This window comes from Capricornis sumatraensis, chromosome 1 (assembly GCF_032405125.1).
Source record: "Capricornis sumatraensis isolate serow.1 chromosome 1, serow.2, whole genome shotgun sequence".
Lineage (NCBI taxonomy): Eukaryota > Metazoa > Chordata > Mammalia > Artiodactyla > Bovidae > Capricornis > Capricornis sumatraensis.
The window spans coordinates 102,684,544-102,704,163 of record NC_091069.1 but is presented as its reverse complement, the minus strand read 5'-3'; the positions used below and the strand labels follow the sequence as shown (position 1 = coordinate 102,704,163).

General features: G+C 41.1%; 1 protein-coding gene across 1 annotated transcript in view; it reads left to right on the top strand.

Annotated features, from left to right (window-relative positions):
* Nucleotides 1-19,620, top strand: part of VWA3B (von Willebrand factor A domain containing 3B) — a 201,729-nt gene that overhangs the window by 132,024 nt on the left and 50,085 nt on the right. Inside the window, 1 exon segment of the mRNA XM_068967369.1 lies at nt 4,606-4,831. Within this exon segment, the coding sequence (XP_068823470.1) occupies nt 4,606-4,831 (226 nt within the window).

Genomic DNA, 19,620 nt, shown 5'->3' with positions numbered 1-19,620 from the left:
TTTTATAAAATATCCTTCTTATTTCTCTGATAACAGTTCTAATGTTCATTCTTTCCTTTCTGATTCTAGTTATTTGAGTTTTCTCTTTTTTCTTCTTCATCTAGCTAATAAGCATTTGTCATTTTTGCTGCTCTTTCCAGAAACTCACTCTTAGTTTCATACATTTTTTTCTACTGTTCTCTCTATTTCACTTATTTCTGCTCTCATCTTTATTATTTCTTTTCTTCTGCCAACTTTGAGTTTATTCTTCATTTTCCCGCTTCTTTGAAGTGTAAAGTTAGGTTGTTGATTTGAGATATTTTCTCTTTTTTAATAGAAGTACTTAGCACTATAGATTTCCCTCTTAGGACTGTTTTTGCTATATCTTAGAATTTTAATATGTTGTATTCTTATTTTAAAATATCTCAAAATATTTTACAGTCTCCCTTATGATTTATTCTTTGGCCCATTGGTTGTTTAATTTCCACATATTTGATTTCTAGTTTTATTTCACTGTGATTGGAGAATATATTTTATATGATTTAATCTTAAAACTTTTAAGACTTGTGCTTTTACATGTGGTTTATCCTGAAGAGAATGTTCCATGTGCACTTAGGAAGAATATGTATTCTGCTATTGGTTTGTAGTGTGTTCTGTGTATGTCTGTTTGGTCTAATTAATCTATCATGTTTTTCAAGTCCTCTGTTTCTTTATTGGTCTTCTGTTTCATGGTTGTATCCATTATTGAAAATGGAAATTGAAATCTTCTCTTATAGTGTTTCAGTTTTCCCTTCAATTCTGTTAATGTTTGCTTCTATATTTGGGAGCTGTGAAGTTAGGTGCATATTTATAACTGTCATATCTTCCTCGTGGATGGACCCATTTTACCATTATATAATGTCCTTCTTATATGTGAAGTCAAGTGGGCCTTAGGAGGCATCACTACGAACAAAGCCAGTGGAGGTGATGAAATTCCAGTTGAGCTACTTCAAATCCTAAAAGATAATGCTGTGAAAGTAATGCACTCAATATGCCAGCAAATTCGGAAAACTCAGCAGTGGCCACAGGACTGGAAAAAGTCAGTTTTCACTCCAATCTCAAAGAAAGGCAATGCCAAAGAATGATCAAACTACCACACAATTGCACTGATCTCACATGCTAGTAAAGTAATGCTCAAAATTCTCCAACCCAGGCTTCAACAGTAGTGAACCGTGAACTTCCAGATGTTCAAGCTGGATTTAGAAAAGGCAGAGGAACCAGAGATCAAATTGTCAACATCCTTTGGATCATCGAAAAACAGAGAGAGTTCCAGAAAAACATCTATTTCTACTTTATTGACTATGCCAAAACCTTTGACTGTGTGGATCACAACAAAGTGTGGAAAATTCTGAAAGAGATGGGAATACCAGACCACCTGACCTGCCTCCTGAAAAATCTGTATTAAGGTCAAGAAGCAACAGTTAGAACTGGACATGGAACAGCAGACTGGTTCCAAATCAGGAAAGGGGTATGTCAAAGCTGTATATTGTCACCCTGCTTATTTAACTTATATGCAGAATACATCATGAGAAATGCCAGGCTAAATGAAGCACAAGTTGGAGTCAAGATTGCTAGGAGAAATACCAATAACCTCAGATACACAGATGATACTACACTTATGTCAGAAAGTGAAGAAGAACTAAAGAGCCTCTTGATGAGAGTGAAAGAGGAGAGTAGAAGAGGTGGCTTAAAACTCAACATTCAGAAAATGAAGATCATGGCATCTAGTCCCATCACTTCATGGCAAATAGATGAGGAAACAGTAGAAACAGTGAGAGACTTTATTTGGGGGGCTCCAAAATCACTGTAGATGGTGATTGCAGCCATGAAATTAAAAGACGCTTGCTCCTTGGAAGAAAAGCTATGATCAACCTAGACAGCATATTAAAGAGCAGACATTACTTTGCCTACAAAGGTCTGTCTAGTCAAAGCTATGGTTTTTCCAGTGGTTATGTATGGATGTGAGAGTTGGGTTGTAAAGAAAGCTGAGTGCCGAAGAATTGATGCTTTTGAACTATGGTGTTGGAGAAGACTCTTGAGGGTCCCTTGGACTGCAAGGAGATCCAACCAGTCCATCCTAAAGGAAATCAGTCCTAAATATTCATCAGAAGGACTGATGTTGAAGCTGAAACCCCAATACTTTGGCCACCTGATGGGAAGAACTGACTCATTGGAAAAGACCCTGATCCTATGAAAGACTGAAGGTGGGAGGAGAAAGGGACGACAGAGGATGAGATGGTTGGATGGCATCACCGACTTGATGGACATAAGTTTGAGTAGGCTCCATGAGTTGGTGATGGACAGGGAAGCCTGGCGTGCTACAGCCCATGGGTCGCAGAGTCAGACATAACTGAGCAACTGAACTGAATTGAATGTCCTTCTTTGTCTCTTGTAACAATTTATGACTTAAAATAGTCATAATTTTCTGATTTTTTTTTTTCTGATTTACCAAGTCACCTTTTGAAGCTCTCTAGTGAATTTTTCGGGCTTCCCTGGTGGCTCAGAGGTTAAAGCGTCTGCCTGCGATGTGGGAGACCTGGGCTCAATCCCTGGGTCGGGAAGATCCCCTGGAGAAGGGAATGGCAACCCACTCCAGTATTCTTGCCTGGAGAATCCCATGGGTGGAGGAGCCTGGTGGACTACAGTCCACGGGGTCGCAAAGAGTCGGACACAACTGAGCGACTTCACTCAGTCACTCACTCAGTGAATTTTTCAGTTATTGTATTCCTCAGATACAGAATTTCTGTTTGGTTCTTTTTATAGTTTCTGTGTCTTTGTTGATATTCTTAATATGTTCATCCATCATTTTCCTGACTCCATTTAGTTGTCTGTATTCTCTTTGAGCTCAATGAGCATTTTTAAGACAGTTATTTTCAATTCTCTGTCAGGTAATTCATAGCTCTTTTCTTTAGTGCAGATTTCTGGAGATTTATTTTGTTCCTTTGATTAAGCCACTGTTCTCTGTTTCTCTTCATTCCTTGGTACTTTTAGGCAAGATCTGGACATTTGAAAAGGCAGACACTTATCCCAGTCTTTATAGATGACTTCTTATAGGGGAAGACCTTCACCAATCATTCTGACTAGAGATTCTGGGAACCTCTCACAGCTTTTCTGAGAGTATTTCTTCTCTAGGAGTGGTAGTGGTGGTGGTGGTGGTGGTGTGTATGTGTGTAATTTCCCAGTCAGAGAGATTTGCCCCTGTCTTTTCTCAGGAGCGGGTAATCTTTTCCTCCCCCTGGTGTCTTTCTTTGGGTACTGCAGTATCTCTAGCGCTGTAACCAGTCATGAAGCTTGCCTTTGCTCTCAGCTGCCAGTAACCTGGCATGCAACGTATGCTGCCATTTTTATTGGCACTCTGAGTCAAGTGAGACAAAAGCTAGTCTCTCAAGCAGCCCCACAGAAGGCCAAAATGCTGCATACATGTTCCACTCTTCTCTTTCGGAGAAGCCAGGACTTCATTTCCTCTGAGTTGCTCCGCAGGTTCCAAGAAAGGGAAGGGGCTAGGCCAGGCAACGTGCAACAAATGTTCCTAACACTCACTTCAGTGCCCATTCTTCTTGGCTTTGAACTTTTGGAGAGCTGGTACCTTTTAACTGGCTTCTTGGAATACTCACAAAGGCAGTTTGTCCACATATTATTGTCAGCATTTCTGTGGGGGAATGAGGCCTGGGGTTTCTCATTTTACTATTTTCCTGACCTCACTCCCATGTAGATTTTTAGTAAGAATTTTTGCTGTCTTCTGGAGACAAGTTTGTCTGTGGATTGAGTCCTGTGATTGTACTGGGTTTACAGTGTGCTCTTCCAACACACACTTAAAAAAATAAAAAGATACTTCAGCAATAAGAGAATGATAATTATGAAATGTTCTTCTCCCCATATCTCCCTCAGTCAATCTATCCATCACCCTCTCTGTACCCCCTTCCATGAATATCTGACTCAGAAGTAGCTGGGACTAGAAACAGAATTTAGGACTTGGGCCCTCCACACCCCACTGGCTTCCCCTGGAATCGTGCGTCCTGTTCATCAGCTGATAGAAAGTTTAGCTTCTGTTCTTTGTGAACCAAATCAGTGAAACCAGAAAATATAGGCCTATTTAGGCTTATAAGAGGACAGGAGATAAAGGCAGCTAAAATGAGCTAATAGAAGAATTATTGCACTGAGACAAATATTTGGGTTTAGTGTTTGCTTGTTTTCCAGTCACTTCTAGGCATAGCTGTTTGAAATCTCTTTGAAACTTGCTTTTGCTTCTGCCAAATGTTAGACCTAAGGAGAAAGGAATGGGTTCCAAACATGCTGAAAAAAATTGTTGGAAAAAAAAAAAAAAAAACTCGTGTAACAAAGTTCTATAAAATCAGACCATCAAATTAAATAAAGGGGAAAAGGGCCTCCCATGACTCAGAGATGATTATTTCTAACTTGTGCAAACTACCAAAGCCCCGATGGACAAGAAGGCTTGGCTGCAATTCTGTCAACACCTGACATCTGCTCCGACAGATGTTTCTCAGGGGAGGGTTGACTGAAAAACCATCTTTCCATATGTTTTCTGTTATGATCACATTACATTTCTCTTTCTTCTTCCTTCTCTAGGTTAGATGCAAACAAACCAATGCAGTACTTAGAAAACAAGGCAGCTTTGAATGAGGCATTAGAAAGGTTGAATTGGCCCATTTCACTGAAGGAGCTGTCCATGCTGGAGAATGAAATCCTAGCTGGGAAAATGTACGTGCAGCAGGCCATGGAGCTCCAAGAGGCTGTCAAGAAGGAGAATTATGTAAGCAAAGCACTCGAAGAGATGCGTACCATGGTGGGGTCTGTGTTTGCTCCCTCCCCTCTGGTCTGAGCCCTTGACATCTCTGTGTTGGCCATCCCTCTCCTCCACTTCTCAACACACTGATTTCTAAGAGTTACAGCCAACCCACTGAAGGTCTCAGCACCTCTTTCAGTAGAAAGGAAATGGTGTTGATTTTACTCTGACCTTATTTTTTAAATAATACATATTTTAACTGGAAAATAAAACTAAGCAGAAGTATCACAGAGTGATTAAAAGCCTGGACTTTGATATGAGCCAGACCAGCATCTGGTCTCAGATCTGCCACCTAATCCCCATGTGATCTTGGCCAGTGACTCTCTCTAAACCTTAGAGTTTTTTTTTTTAATCTGTAAGATAAGAGTATTAATAGTATTAATAGGCTTGTTATGAGAAAATGAACATTTAAAGTAGTTAGTATTGAAAGTCTTCCATAAGTATTAGCAATTATTGTTACTAGTAAAACAGACCTTCTAAAAAGAAAATTTATTATCTAGCAGGCTTACTATTTATTACCAGTTTGGATCATTTACTTCTTTATTTATTTATTGTTTTGGTTGCACTCAGTCTTTGTTACTACATGTGGGCTTTCTCTGTTTGCGGCAAGTGGGGGCTACTCTTTGTTGCAGTGTGTGGACTTCTCATTGCAGTGTCTTCTCTTGCTGCAGAGAATGGGGTCTAGGGTGCTTGGGCTTCAGTAGTTGGAGAAGGCAATGGCACCCCACTCCAGTACTCTTGCCTGGAAAATCCCATGGATGGAGGAGCCTGGTGGGCTGCAGTCCATAGGGTCACTAAGAGTTGGACACGACTGAGCGACTTCACTTTCACTTTTCACTTTCATGCATTGGAGAAGGAAATGGCAACCCACTCCAGTGTTCTTGCCTGGAGAATCCCAGGGACGGGGGAGCCTTGTGGGCTTCCGTCTGTGGGGTCGCACAGAGTCGGACACGACTGAAGCGACTTAGCATAGCATAGCATAGTTGCAGCACATGGCTCAGCGGTTGTGGTGCACCGTCTTAGTTGCTCTGTGATATGTGGAATCTTCCCAGACCAGGGATCAAGACTGTGTCTCCTGCGTTGACAGGCAGACTCTGATCCACTGTGTCACCAGAGAAGTCCTGAATCATTTACCTTTTTTAAAAATTAATTCATTTTTTTATTAAAGGATAATTGCTTTACAGAATTTTGTTGTTTTCTGTCAAACCTCAACATAAATCAGCCATAGGTATACACATATCCCCTCCCTCCTGAACCCCCCTCCCATCTCCCTCCCCACCCCACCCCTCCAGGTTGACACAGAGCCCCTGTCTGAGTTTCCTGAGCCATACAGCAAATTCCCCTTGGCCATCTATTTTACACACAGTAATGTAAGTTTCCATGTTACATCTCACCCTCTCCTCCCCCCTCCCCATGTCCATAAGTCTATTCTCTTTGTCTGTTTCTCCATTGCTGCCCTGTGAATAAATTCTTCAGTTCCATTTTTTCTAGATTCTGTATATATCCATTAGAATACAATATTTATCTTTCTCTTTCTGACTGACTTCACTCTATAATAGGTTCTAGGTTCATCCACCTCATGAGAACTGACTCAAAGGCATTCCTTTTTATGGCTGAGTAATATTCCATTGTGTATAGGTACCACAACGTCTTTATCCATTCATCTGTTGTAAATAGTGTAAACAGTGCTGCAATGAACAATGGGATACATGTGTCTTTTTCAATTTGGGTTTCCTCAGGGTATATGCCTAGGAATGGGATTTCTGGGTCATGTGGTTTTATTCCTAGTTTTTTAAGTAATCTCCATACCTTCTTCCATAGTGGCTATATCAATTTACATTCCCACTGACAGTGCAAGAAAGAAAGAAGAAAGTGAATTTGCTCAGTTGTGTCCATCTCTTTGCAACCCCATGGACTGTAGCCCACCAGGCTCCTCTATCCATGGAATTTTCCAGGCAAGAGTACTGGAGTGGATTGCCATTTCCTTCTCCAGGGGATCTGACCCAGGGATTGAACCTGGGTCTGCTGCATTGCAGGCAGACACTTTACCGTCTGAGCCACCCTTTTCTCCACACCCTCTCCAGCATTTATTGTTTGTAGAGTTTTTGATGATGGCCATTCTGACTGATGTGAGGTGATATCTCGTTGTAGTTTTTTTTTTTTTTTTTTTTTTTTTTATTAAATTTTAAAATCTTTAATTCTGACATGTGTTCCCAAACATGAAACCCCCTCCCACCTCCCTCCCCATAACATCTCTGTGGGTGATCCCCATGCACCAGCCCCAATCATGCTGTATCCTGCGTCAGACATAGACTGGCGATTCAATTCTTACATGATAGTATACATGATAGAATGCCATTCTCCCAAATCATCCCGCCCTCTCCCTCTCTCTCTGAGTCCAAAAGTCCGTTATACACAGCTGTGTCTTTTTTCCTGTCTTGCATACAGGGTCGTCTAGTAATTTTCTGATACTATCTTTAGGGTTTTTTATGTACAGTATCATGTCATCTGCAAACAGTGAGAACTTTACTTCTTCTTTTCCAATCTGAATTCCTTTTATTTCTTTTTCTTGTCTGGTGTAGCTAGGACTTCTAGAACTATGCTGAATAATAGTGGTGAAAGTGAACACCCTCGTCTTGTTCCTGACCTTAGGGGAAGTGCTTTCAACTTTTTACCATTGAGAATAATGTTTGCTGTAGGCTTATCATATATGGCCTTTATTATGTTGAGGTAGGTTCCTTCTATGCACATTTTTTGAAGAGTTTTAATCATAAATGGGTGCTGAATTTAGTCAAAGGCTTTTCCTGCATCTATTGAGATTATCATATTGTTTTATCTTTCAATTTGTTAATGTGGTGTATCACATTGATTGATTTCCATATATTGAAGAATCCTTGCATCCCTGGAATAAACCGAGCTTGATCATGGTGTATGAGCTTTTTGATGTGTTGCTGAATTCTGTTTGCTAAAATTTTGTTGAGAATTTTTGCATCTATGTTCATCAGTGATATTGGCTTGTAGTTTTCTTTTTTTGTGTTGTCTTTGTCTGGTTTTGGTATCAGAGTGATAGTGGCTTTGTAGAATGAATTTGAAAGTGTTCCTTCCTCTGCGATTTTTTGAGAGTTTTAGAAAGATAGGCAATAGCTCTTCTCTAAATGTTTGATAGAATTCTCCTGTGAAGCCATCTAGTCCTGGGTTTTTGTTTTCTGAAAGATTTTTGATCACAGCTTCAATTTCAGTGCTTGTAATTGGGTTGTTCATAATTTCTGTTTCTTCCTAGTTCAGTCTTAGAAGATTGAACTTTTCCAAGAATCTGTCCATTTCTTCCAGGTTATCCATTTTATTGCCATATAGTTGTTCATAATAGTCTCTCTCTCTCTCTCTTTTTTTTTTCTGGTCACCAAGTCGTCACTTATTCATTAACACAACTCCAAGTCCAGAAAGCTGCCTGACATGACAACTTTTCTTTCTTGGTTATGGTCTCCTCCAGACAGTAGAGTGACAGGGTCATGGATCCCCTTCAACAGAGTGAGATGTGCTTGCCCCAGGGTGCCCTCTTCAGAGATACCCTGTAATTTTGCCAGCCTTGCCAATGTGTGACATGGGGGGTCACCCCACTGTCTGTTGTAACCTCTCCTTTTTCATTTCTAATTTTGTTGATTTGATTCTTCTTTCTTTTTTCCTTGATGAGTTTGGCTAAAGGCTTGTCAATTTTGTTTATCTTCTCAAAGAATCAGCTTTTAGTTTTATTAATCTTGACTATTGGTTTTTTTTCATTTCTTTTTCATTTATTTCTGCTCAGATCTTTATGATTTCTTTCCTTCTACTAATTTTGGAGTTTTTTGGTTCCTCTTTTTCCAGTTGTTTTAGGTATAAAATTAGGTTGTCTATTCAATGTTTTTCTGGTTTCTTGAGGTAGGATTGTATTGCTATAAACTTCCCTCTTAGAACTGCTTTTGCTGCATCCCATAGGTTTTGAGTTGTCGTGTTTTCATTGTCATTTGTTTCTAGAAATTTTTTGATTTCCCTTTTGATTTCTTCAGTAACCTGTTGGCTATTCAGAAACGTATTGTTTAATCTCCATGTGTTTGTGTTTCTTACAGTTTTTTTCTTATAAATGATATCTAGTCTCATAGTGTTGTGGTCAGAGAAGATGCTTGATACAATTTCAGTTTTCTTAAATTTACTGAGATTTGATTTGTGATCCAAGATGTGGTCTTTCCTGGAGAATGTTCCATGTACACTTGAGAAGAAGGTGTATTCTGCATTTGGATGGAATGTCCTAAAGATATCAGTGAGATCCATCTCATCTAATGTATCATCTAAGACTTGTGTTTCCTTATTAATTTTCTGTTAATTAAAGTCTCCTAATTAATTAAAGTCTTCTACTATTATTGTGATACTTTCAATTTCTCCTTTTATGTCTGTTCAGTTCAGTTCAGTTGCTCAGTCATGTCCAACTCTTTGCAACCCCATGAATTGCAGCACACCAGGCCTCTTAGTGTTTATCTTATGTATTGAGGTACTCCTATGTTGGATGCCTAGATATTTACAATTATTATGGCTTCCTCTTGGATTGATCCCTTGATCATTATGTAGTGCCAACAAAGGTCCGTCTAGTCAAGGCTATGGTTTTTCCAGTAGTCATGTATGGATGTGAGAGTTGGACTGTGAAGAAACCTGAGCACTGGAGAATTGATGCTAAAACTGTGGTGTTGGAGAAGACTCTTGAGAGTCCCTTGGACTGCAAGGAGATCCAACCAGTTCATCCTAAAGGAGATCAGTCCTGAGTGTTCATTGGAAGGACTGATGTTGAAGCTGAAACTCCAATACTTTGGCCACCTGATGCGAAGAGCTGACTCATTTGAAAAGACCCTGATGCTGGGAAAAATTGAAGGCAGGAGGAGAAGGGGATGACAGAGGATGAGATGGTTGGATGGCATCACTGACTCAATGGATATGAGCTTGGGTAAACTCCAGGAGTTGGTGATGGACAAGGACGCTTACTCCTTGGGAGAAAAGTTATGACCAACCTAGATAGCATATTCAAAAGCAGAGACATTACTTTGCCAACTAAGGTCCGTCTAGTCAAGGCTGTGGTTTTCCCAGTGGTCATGTATGGATGTGAGAGTTGGACTGTGAAGAAGGCTGAGCGCTGAAGAATTGATGCTTTTGAACTGTGGTGTTGGAGAAGACTCTTGAGAGTCCCTTGGACTGCAAGGAGACCCAACCAGTCCATTCTGAAGGAGATCTGCCCTAGGATTTCTTTGGAAGGAATGATGCTGAAGCTGAAACTCCAGTACTTTGGCCACTTCATGCGAAGAGTTGACTCATTGGAAAAGACTCTGATGCTGGGAGGGACAGGGGGCAGGAGGAGAAGGGGACGACAGAGGATGAGATGGCTGGATGCCATCACTGACTCGATGGATGTGAATCTGAGTGAACTCCGGGAGTTGGTGATGGACAGGGAGGCCTGGCGTGCTGCGATTCATGGTGTCGCAAAGAGTTGGACACGACTGAGTGACTGAACTGAACTGAACCAAAGGAGGCCTGGTGTGCTGCGGTCCACGGGGTCACAGAGTCGGACCTGACTAAGTGACTGAACTGAATTGAACTGTCCTTCCTTATCTCTTGTAGTATTCTTTATATTAAGCTCTATTTTGTCTGATATGAGGATTGCTACTCTAGCATTCTTTTGCTTCCCATTTGCATGGAATATATTTTTCCATCCTCTCACTTTCAGCTTATATGTGTCTTGAGGTCTGAAGTGGGTTTCTTGTAGACAGCATATATATGGGTCTTGTTTTTGTATCCATTCAGCCAATCTATGTCTTCTGATTGAAGCAATTAATCTATTTACATTTAAAGTAATTATTGATATATACATTCCTATTGCCATTTTCTTAATTGTTTGGAGTTGATTTTGTAGGTCTTTTTACTTCTCTTGTATTTCTTGAGTATATAAGTCCCTTTGACACTTGTTGTAAAGCTGGTTTGGTGGTACTGAATTCTCTTAACTTTTCATAACTGTTGCTTGTCTGAAAAGCTTTTTATTTCTCCGTCAATTTTGAATGAGATCCTTGCCAGGTACAGTCATCTTGGTTGTAGATTTTTCCCTTTCAGTACTTTAAATATATCCTGCCATTCCCTTCTGGCCTGCAGAGTTTCTGCTGAAAGATCAGCTCTTAAACGTATGGGGTTTCCCTGGTATATTACTTGTTGCTTTTCCCTTACTGCTTTTAAGATTCTTTCTTTGTGTTTATTCTGTTAGTTTGATTAGTATGTGTCTTGGTGTGTTTCTCCTTGGGTTTATTCTGTATGGGACTCTTCATGCCTCTTGGACTTGATTGACTATTTCCTTTTCCATGTTGGGGAAATTTTCAACTATAATCTCTTCAAAAATTTTCTCATACCCTTTGTTTTTCTCTTCTTCTGGGACCCCTGTAATTTGAATGTTGGTGCATTTGATATTGTCCCAGAGGTTATTCTGCTCTTCAGAAATTATTTTCACCATTTTATCTTCCAGCTCACTGATTCATTCTTCTGCTTCAGATATTCTACTATTGATTTTTTCCAGAGTATTTTTAATTTCAGTAATTGTGTTGTATGTCTCTTATGTTTATTCTTTAATTCTTCTAGGTCTTTGTTAATTGATTCTTGTATTTTCTCCATTTTGTTTTCAAGATTTTTGATCATCTTTACTATCATTATTCTGAATTCTTTTTCAGGGAGTTTCCCTATTTCTTCTCCATTTATTTGGACTTCTGTTTTTCTAGTTTGTTCCTTCATTTGTATAGTATTTCTCTGCCTTTTCATAATTTTTTTTAACTTATTATGTTTGAGGTCACCTTTTCCCAGGCTTCAGGGTTGAATTCTTTCTTCCTTTTGGTTTTTGCCCTCCTAAGGTTGGTCCAGTGGTTTCTGTAAGCTTCAAATAGGGTGAGATTTGTGCTGAGGTTTTGTGAGTGTTTGTTTGTCCTCTGTTGGGCAAGGCTGAATGAGGTGGTTATCCTGTCTACTGATGATTGGGTTTGTATTTTTGTTGTTTGTTGTTTAGATGAGGTATCCTGCACAGGCTGCTACTCGTGGTTGGGTGATGCTGGGTCTTGTACTCAAGTGGTTTCCTTTGTGTGAGTTCTCATTATTTGATACTCCCTAGTGTTAGTTCTCAGGTAGTCTAGGGTCTTGGAGTCAGTGCTCCTACTCCAAAGACTCAGGGCTTGACATCTGGTTAGGAATGAAGATTCCACAGGTGATTTGTTGTGGTATTAAGTGAGCTTAAAACAAATACCCCAAAGTGAGAAACCAAAGATGAACCGCAAACAAATGGCAGTTACAAAATCAGGTAAATAATAATTTAAATAATGGAATATACACATATACGTATGCACCGATAAGAAAAGTCAAAACAGTCCAACTAAAACAAAGTACAGTAGATTGACCTGGTGAACAAACAAAATCAAAAATTATATGTGTGTGACTGAATATATACATATGCATATATATGCATAATCAAAATCAAGAGTCTAACAAAAATAAAGTACAATAGATTGATCTGGTGAGCAAAGGAAGCCAAAAATTATATCTACCAGTTAACAGCAAAACTTACTAAAGCACAAACTGGAAAATAAAACTAAAGCAAAGTGCCAACTGGGGAATAAAGCAATGAAAATAAAACTAACAAATATGTTGAGAGGAAAGGAAAGAAAGAAAAGAAATAAAGAATAGATATGCAAGGTTAAATAGAGGTAGATAAAGAAGATTTATATACATTAAAGATTAACTGCAAGGGGAAAGGAACAGTAGGAAAAGCAAACAAAGGAATAAATGTAGAAAAATTAATTAAAACTGAAAAGAGAGAAAAGGAAAAAAACAAGGTAAACTCCACAGAACTGCAAAAGCCCAATGTAGAGGCAGAGGTTTATAACAACAATAAAGAATGTGAGTGAGAAAAAGAGAAAAGAAAAAGCTCAAAAGCTGAATTAGATTTCTTAGTGCCGATAAAATTGACAACAACAACAGAGGAGGGGGAAAGGGGAAAGAAAAAAAAAATCCAAAGAATCTACAGAACAAGTCAAAACATAGGAATAATAGATGTTTTTCTTGAGTCACTGCTCTCAGAGTCCTTTCCTTCACTAGGAGTCACAGTCCACCTCACCTCCCTAGCAGGCCCTCCAACACTGTGCTGATCTCTGGACCTGTTGTGGGGGCAGCTTAGATTCTAATCTGGTCTTGCTTCTATGTGTTCTTGTCTCCAATGTCCAAAGCTATCAGAACTGGTGTGTTTTCTTTTGTGAAAGCTCTCAGTGTTCTTGTATATATTCCATAGATACAGAGTCTGCCTAGTTGATCGTGTGGATTTAATCTGAAGCTTATACAGCTGGTGGGAAGGTTTGAGGTCTTATTCCTTAGCCACACTGCCTCTGGGTTTCAATTGTGGTTTTATTTCCACTTCTGCATGTGGGTCGTCCTCTGGGGTTTGCTTTTGAGGATGCCCTGGAGCACTTGGGTTTGCCCCTGTGAGGGCCAGGTGTGGAGGTGGTGCAGCTGCTTGGGTCGCAGGGGTTCTGGCAGCATCAGGTACTCAGGGGAGTTGGTGGCTAGGACAGCAGGAAATATAGTGCTCTAGAAGGGTATGACGAGTATTGGCCAATACTTCCTGTATTCTTGCCTGGAGAAGCCCCTTACAGAGAAGCCTGGCAGGCCACAGTCTACAGGGCCGCAAAGAGTTGGAGAACTACCGAAGCAACTCTGCATGCATAGACGCAAGACTTTTTCTTGTCTGTGGCAGCTCTGCCCCAGGTAGAGTTGAGCATGAAGGTGGTGCAGCTGCTTGGCTTGCAGGGAACCTGGCAGCACCAAATGTGCAGGGACATGGACTGCCTCTGCTGCAGGAGTTATGGCCCTATCAGAGAGTCTCTTTTTGAGCCTCTTGTAGCTGGCGATTGGAGAAGGCAATTGCATCCCACTGCAGTACTCTTGCCTGGAAAATCCCATGGACAGAGGAGCCTGGACGACTGGACAACTGAGCAACTTCACTTTCACTTTTCACTTTCATGCATTGGAGAAGGAAATGGCAACCCACTCCAGTGTTCTTGCCTGGAGAATCCCAGGGACGGGGGAGCCTGGTGGGCTGCTGTCTATGAGGTCACACAGAGTCGGACATGACTGAAGTAACTTAGCAGTAGCAGTAGCTGGTGATCAGAAGGCCTCTTTGGCTAGTCTGTCTCCATAGCTCTGCCCGTTCAGGCACTTAGAGGGCTTCCTTGCCTGGTGTCCTTCTCTGTTGTTTGATGCATCAGGCACATAGAGGGGGCCCCCCTGGTTGGGGTCCTACTCTGTAGATCGGGGTGTCAGGCACTTAAAGGAGCACACTGGGTGGGGTCCTATTCTGTAGTTCAGTGCATCAGGCCCTCTCTGGGCCAGCCTCTCTATTGTTTAGCTGCCTCCACTGGCTGTGTAGAGAGAGGCTATGGTGATGGCTGCACCCACTATGAGTGACTCAGCAGTATCGCCTTGCTTCCATTGCTGCCCAGCTTTCCTCCACAGGCATTTCTCACCACAATCTCCTCCCTCACATCCCCTTGATCCATCTCTCCGCAGTCAACAGCAGCCCTTTCCCTGCAATTGCTCCACAATCCCTAAACTCCAGCTCCCAGCCACTGCGCCTTCCAGGGGACCTCATCCCTGTCCAGAGTATGTATGGCTGCAGCGAGGACTGTCTGACTCTCGTTCCATTTAGGCTACCACAGAGCAGCTGTTTCCCTCTCAGACTTAAATGTTTCTCCTCTGACTCAGACAGTTGCCCCAATATGGGGAAGAGACCCTTGCTTCAGTTCCCCTACCCATCGAGGGCAGGTCCAGTCTTGCTAACACTCCTGTTTTCCCCCCTAGTTCCTTCATCCTACCGAGTATTGTGTGATTCTTTCCCAGTGGTCAGGCACTCCTGTCTGCTCTCAGCTGGTGTTCTGCATGCACTTCTGTGTCTGAAGGTGTATTCCAGATGTATCCATGGAGAGAGATGTACTCCATGTCCACCTACACCTCTGCATCTTTAAATCCTCAGTCATTTAATTGTTTTTCTTCCTTGAATAAATTTTACACATAGATACAGAGTGTCCATAATTATTTTATGTTCTACTTTTCAATTTAGCATTGTCTTATATACTTTCTTTCTATTTTTGCTGAACCATCAGATTGATATTTTTTGTGGTTACATGATATTCCATGGTGTGTAACTACCCTCATTGGTTTAACGCTTCACTGAATGTTGGATATTTGGGTTTTTTTTTTTTCTTTTTTTTTTTCAGTTTTCCTTTCAGATGTTTTGATGCTTCTATGGTGCATATAGTGAAAGTGAAAGTGAAGTCGCTCAGTCGTGTCCGACTCTTAGCGACCCCAGGGACTGCAGCCTACCATGCTCCTCCGTCCATGGGATTTTCCAGGCAAGAGTACTGGAGTGGGGTGCCATTGCCTTCTCCATATGCTGCATATAGTTGAACTATTTTGGTAAGATAAGTTCTTAGGAGTGGGACTCAGCCCAAAGAACATAAACACCTGGGGGCTCTAAATACTTGCTGCCTGTATAATAAATATTCTCTTTCTGACTGTAGTAGAGTGTGTGTAGACCTGGAATAGTTCATCCAGAATCTTACTGACTTCTATAAAATTTTCATATATTCACCATTTGATGGCATGAAATATATATATATATATATCTCTCCAAGAAATTGACCTTTGAGATTCATCTATTTTTTATTTCAGTCTTTGCTAAATGATACTGACTTTGCCTGGTTTTAAATTCTGTTTTTGCTATTCTAGATTGTTGTGTTTTGTTTGCTTTATTTTAATTTAATTTTCCCCTGAAAATGGCTTTTTCCTCCTGTAGTGTAGAAATCTATTTCTTTTCTTCAGAATGTAAAAGTTTCATCATATCTTTATTTTCATTTTTACTTATTCTGTTTTATTTATTTATATGTATTGGGATTCTTACTATTGTTTTTATTCAAACAAAGTGACCCCCTCAAAGAGTTGTTCAGTCTTTCCTTGGAATGCACCATCTGTTGACCCCAAATGTGTGGCTGTCTGTTGGCCTTTCACACGTAGATGTCCCATGGACACCCAAGAATCAAGAAGACTGAAAATGAATTAACTCTCTTTCCCTGGAGATCTCTTCTTTCATCATGCCTCTTCCTCTCTGTTTGTCCCTTTATTTATTCATTGAAATATTTATGAGTTCCTCTGAGGTGCCAAGCCCTATTCTAAGCACTAGAAGTACTTAAACACAGGGACCAAGCCCCACTCTTATTCTAGTTGAGAAAACAGACCATTATAGGTCCTAAATGATGGGCTTTCCCATGTTGAGCTCTGAAGACGTTACTGCCTAACAGAATTTTCAAGCTTTCAGTCTCTGGGTTAGGAAGGTCACATGGAGGAGGAAACAGCAACCCACTCCAGTATTCTTGCCTGGGAAATTCCATGGACAGAAGAGCGTATAGGGTACCATCCAAAGGGTCGCAAAGAGTCAGACATCACTGAGTAAGTGAGCAGCAGCAGCAGCATTCTTTCATCTATACTTTACATTAAATTTAAAAATGGGAGCGTTGCTAATGTAGTGAAAAGAAGCCTCTTATGATTCAGAACAAAGTATATTCTGAATTTGTCTAGATTTGTGGGATTCAAAGGCTCATTGTTCGTGAGATATGAGTTAATTGTTCTATTTCTTTATTCTTTTCTCCACAGAGTGGTAAGTAAAATAATTTCCACAATTTCTTCATCCAACAATATTTGTTCACTCCCTACCATGGATCAGATTCATGGCGCAGGTGATCTCAGGCAGTGAATAGCCTGTCACATTCTTCTCTCTTTCCTTGGGATCTGCCAAGGTGAAGCTATACATTGAACACAAAATAGGGGCTTGTTAATACCATTGGAGACATGGGTTCAGCCCAGTGTAGGAGACATACTGTATTAGAACATATTCCCCATGAGAGCTGAGATCTTGTTTGGCCTCACTTATAGCTACATCCACTGAGAATGATGCTTGGCACCTGGTGGGTGCTCAGAAGTATTTATTGAAGGAATGAAACCCAGACCCTTATATCAAAGTATTAAAAATATGACAGTGGAGGCATAGCCATGGAACAACTGGAAGGCGGGGAAAGTGAACAATTCTGCCTGGGGAGCTGAGGCAGCCTTCACGGAAGGGGGCGATTGGATTTGATCCAGAAGGATGTGTAGGGATTTGAGGGTGGGCGTGTGAGAAGTGTTCTGAGTGAGAGAAACAGCTTGTGTGTGCAAAGACAGGTAGAGGGGAAGAACATGGTATATTCACCAGGGATGTGGCAGGAGACGAGACGGAAAGGGAAGATGGACCCGGAATACAGGGGACTGAAAATCTCTCCTAGAATCAGGGACTCTATCCTGTAGGAAATAAATACCAGTGAGAGATTTACAGCAAGCATAAAACATGAACAGATTTTTGTTTTGGAAAGATTATTTTGGCAGCAAGATAAGCCTCAATGTAGCGGGGGAAGACCAAAACCAGGTGCAGACTCTGAGAGACGTTGATCCTTGAGCCAAGCCAGTACAGTGTGGAGGGTTTAGGTGAAAGAGGCATGAGTTGGTGGAAAGTGAATGTGTGCAGTGAGCCAGAGGGCGAAGTTGAGAACACCCACAAACTCCCCATCTTGGACAGCTAAGAGACAGAGGCACTGTTAACCACCACATCCATATCACCTCTGCCCTTCTAAACGCCCTGTCATTCTCTCACCCCTTACCATATTTTTGTTTTCTTCACAGCACATTTCACCACCTGACATTATGTATGTATTTGTTCATGATCTGTATCCTCCACTAGAATAAGAGTGGGACTTGGTCCATTGTGTTCTAGGTATTTCTAGTATTGCTGGAGTATTGCTTGACACCTTGTAAGCACTCCCAAATACGTGAATGAATAAATAAATGGAAGAACAGAAGGAAGAGGTACCATGAGAGGAAAGGAAAGGAAACTCACTTTGGGTCCTCGATTTTTGGATGTCCCCAGGGCATCTGGGTGAGAAAGGCCCATAGGCAGCCACATGTTTGGAGTTTAGAAGAAAAGTCTGAGTTAAGGAGATAGATTTGAAGGTTCTTTGAGGTAATGAGAAAAGGAGACTGTAGAGGGGCCAGTACAGGACAGCTGGAGAAGCAGAAGCTCCAGGTCGGGAGCTATGATGCCGGAGCCTAAGGAGGAGAGGTGGCAAGAGCCCTGGGCCTGGAGTCAGAAAGACCTGAATTCAAGTCTCAGCACTGCCACATTCCAGCTGAGGGACCTTCCTTAGGCTGTCTAAGCCTAGGTCCCTCATCCTTACGTGAGAAAAATTATAATGGCCACCTGCAGGATGGTTATGAGACAGCTCACATAATATGCTCAGGACAGTGTCCAGCATTAAATGTCCAATGGGAAATGCTCTCTCAGCACACATTGTCTATCATTGCTATTTTTATGATTAATGAATTACTGAGGAGTTTTGAAATAATCATACAGGATGATGTCTGAAAGCCGTTTGACTTTCAAGAGGGATATCAGTAATGATCCTAGCCAGAACAGTATCGGTGGCCTTTGGGGAGTGGAGGCCAGTTTGCAGAAGGCTGAGGAGTGGATAGAAGTTGAGAAAATAAATATAGGAAGTGAAGACTTTAGTTTGAAGATCTTCACAGAAAGGAAAGGAGAAAAAGATGGCGGGAACTTGATGTGAGAGCCACAGCAAAAGAAGACATTGAATTCATGTAATGGTATTGGTGGGTCCACTGCTACCCTCTTTCTTGGTCAAGGATTAAAGATGTCCTTTCACTGCCCTGTCACTTTATCAGGTAACCAAAACCCCACTGTCTGCTCAGGGCCGTGCCCATGTGCCCAGGACAGTTATCCTTCGGTAAGGAATGGGTGGGAGAGGGTCATACTTGGCAGCTGATCCACAGTTTCTTCCACTCTGAGAGTGGCTCTCTGCAAAGGAAGATTTTCTGTGTAATTCTTAAGGTGATGCTTCTCCTTACTGTATGTGATATATTGTGTGATATTTTACTTCATTTCTATCCGAATTGATTTCATGACCCACTAACAGGTGTCAACCTTTCTGTGTGAAAAATGGTTGGAAACGAAGCTCAGGATTGCAAGACTTTTTGAGATCCTGCAGTGAAAAATCCATCACATATGCAGTCATCTTTATTGATTCAGATATAACTAGAGTCTCATTTTAAATTCTAATAGCAAAGGCCAAAGATTTTGATCAATGATTGTAATGTGGAGAGGAAGAAACCTTCTGGTTTTCATTAAGATCCCCTAGAGTTTATTAATAACACAGCAAAAGGTGGTCAAAGTTGGTTGGCATGAGAGGCAATCAGAAATGCCCATGTGTGTTCAGAAGGGAGTGGTCACTGTATTTGATCCAGTCGAGGGTGCATCATGGAGCCTGTGGGTCTGTGGCTCTCAGATACTTTCCCCTGCCATATGTTGGCACCCAGCATAGACACACACTTTTTCCTGAGCTTGGGACAGCTTCATGATTTTTCTGTTGATCAGGATTAGTGGTGGGGAGAAGTGGTTATACATGCCAGTGTCTGGCTAGATTGTGCCCTGCTTTTCCTCTGAGACTTTCCCTAGCAGTTCTTTGCAAGATCAGATGTAGGGTGTGAATCATTATTTCACGTGCTCTGCCCAGCACATTATAATGGGCACATCCCATGCTTAACTGTTCTCCCTGTTTCTGTAATCCACTCATTCTGTGGCATCCTTGGAGATAGGTGCTTGGATTACT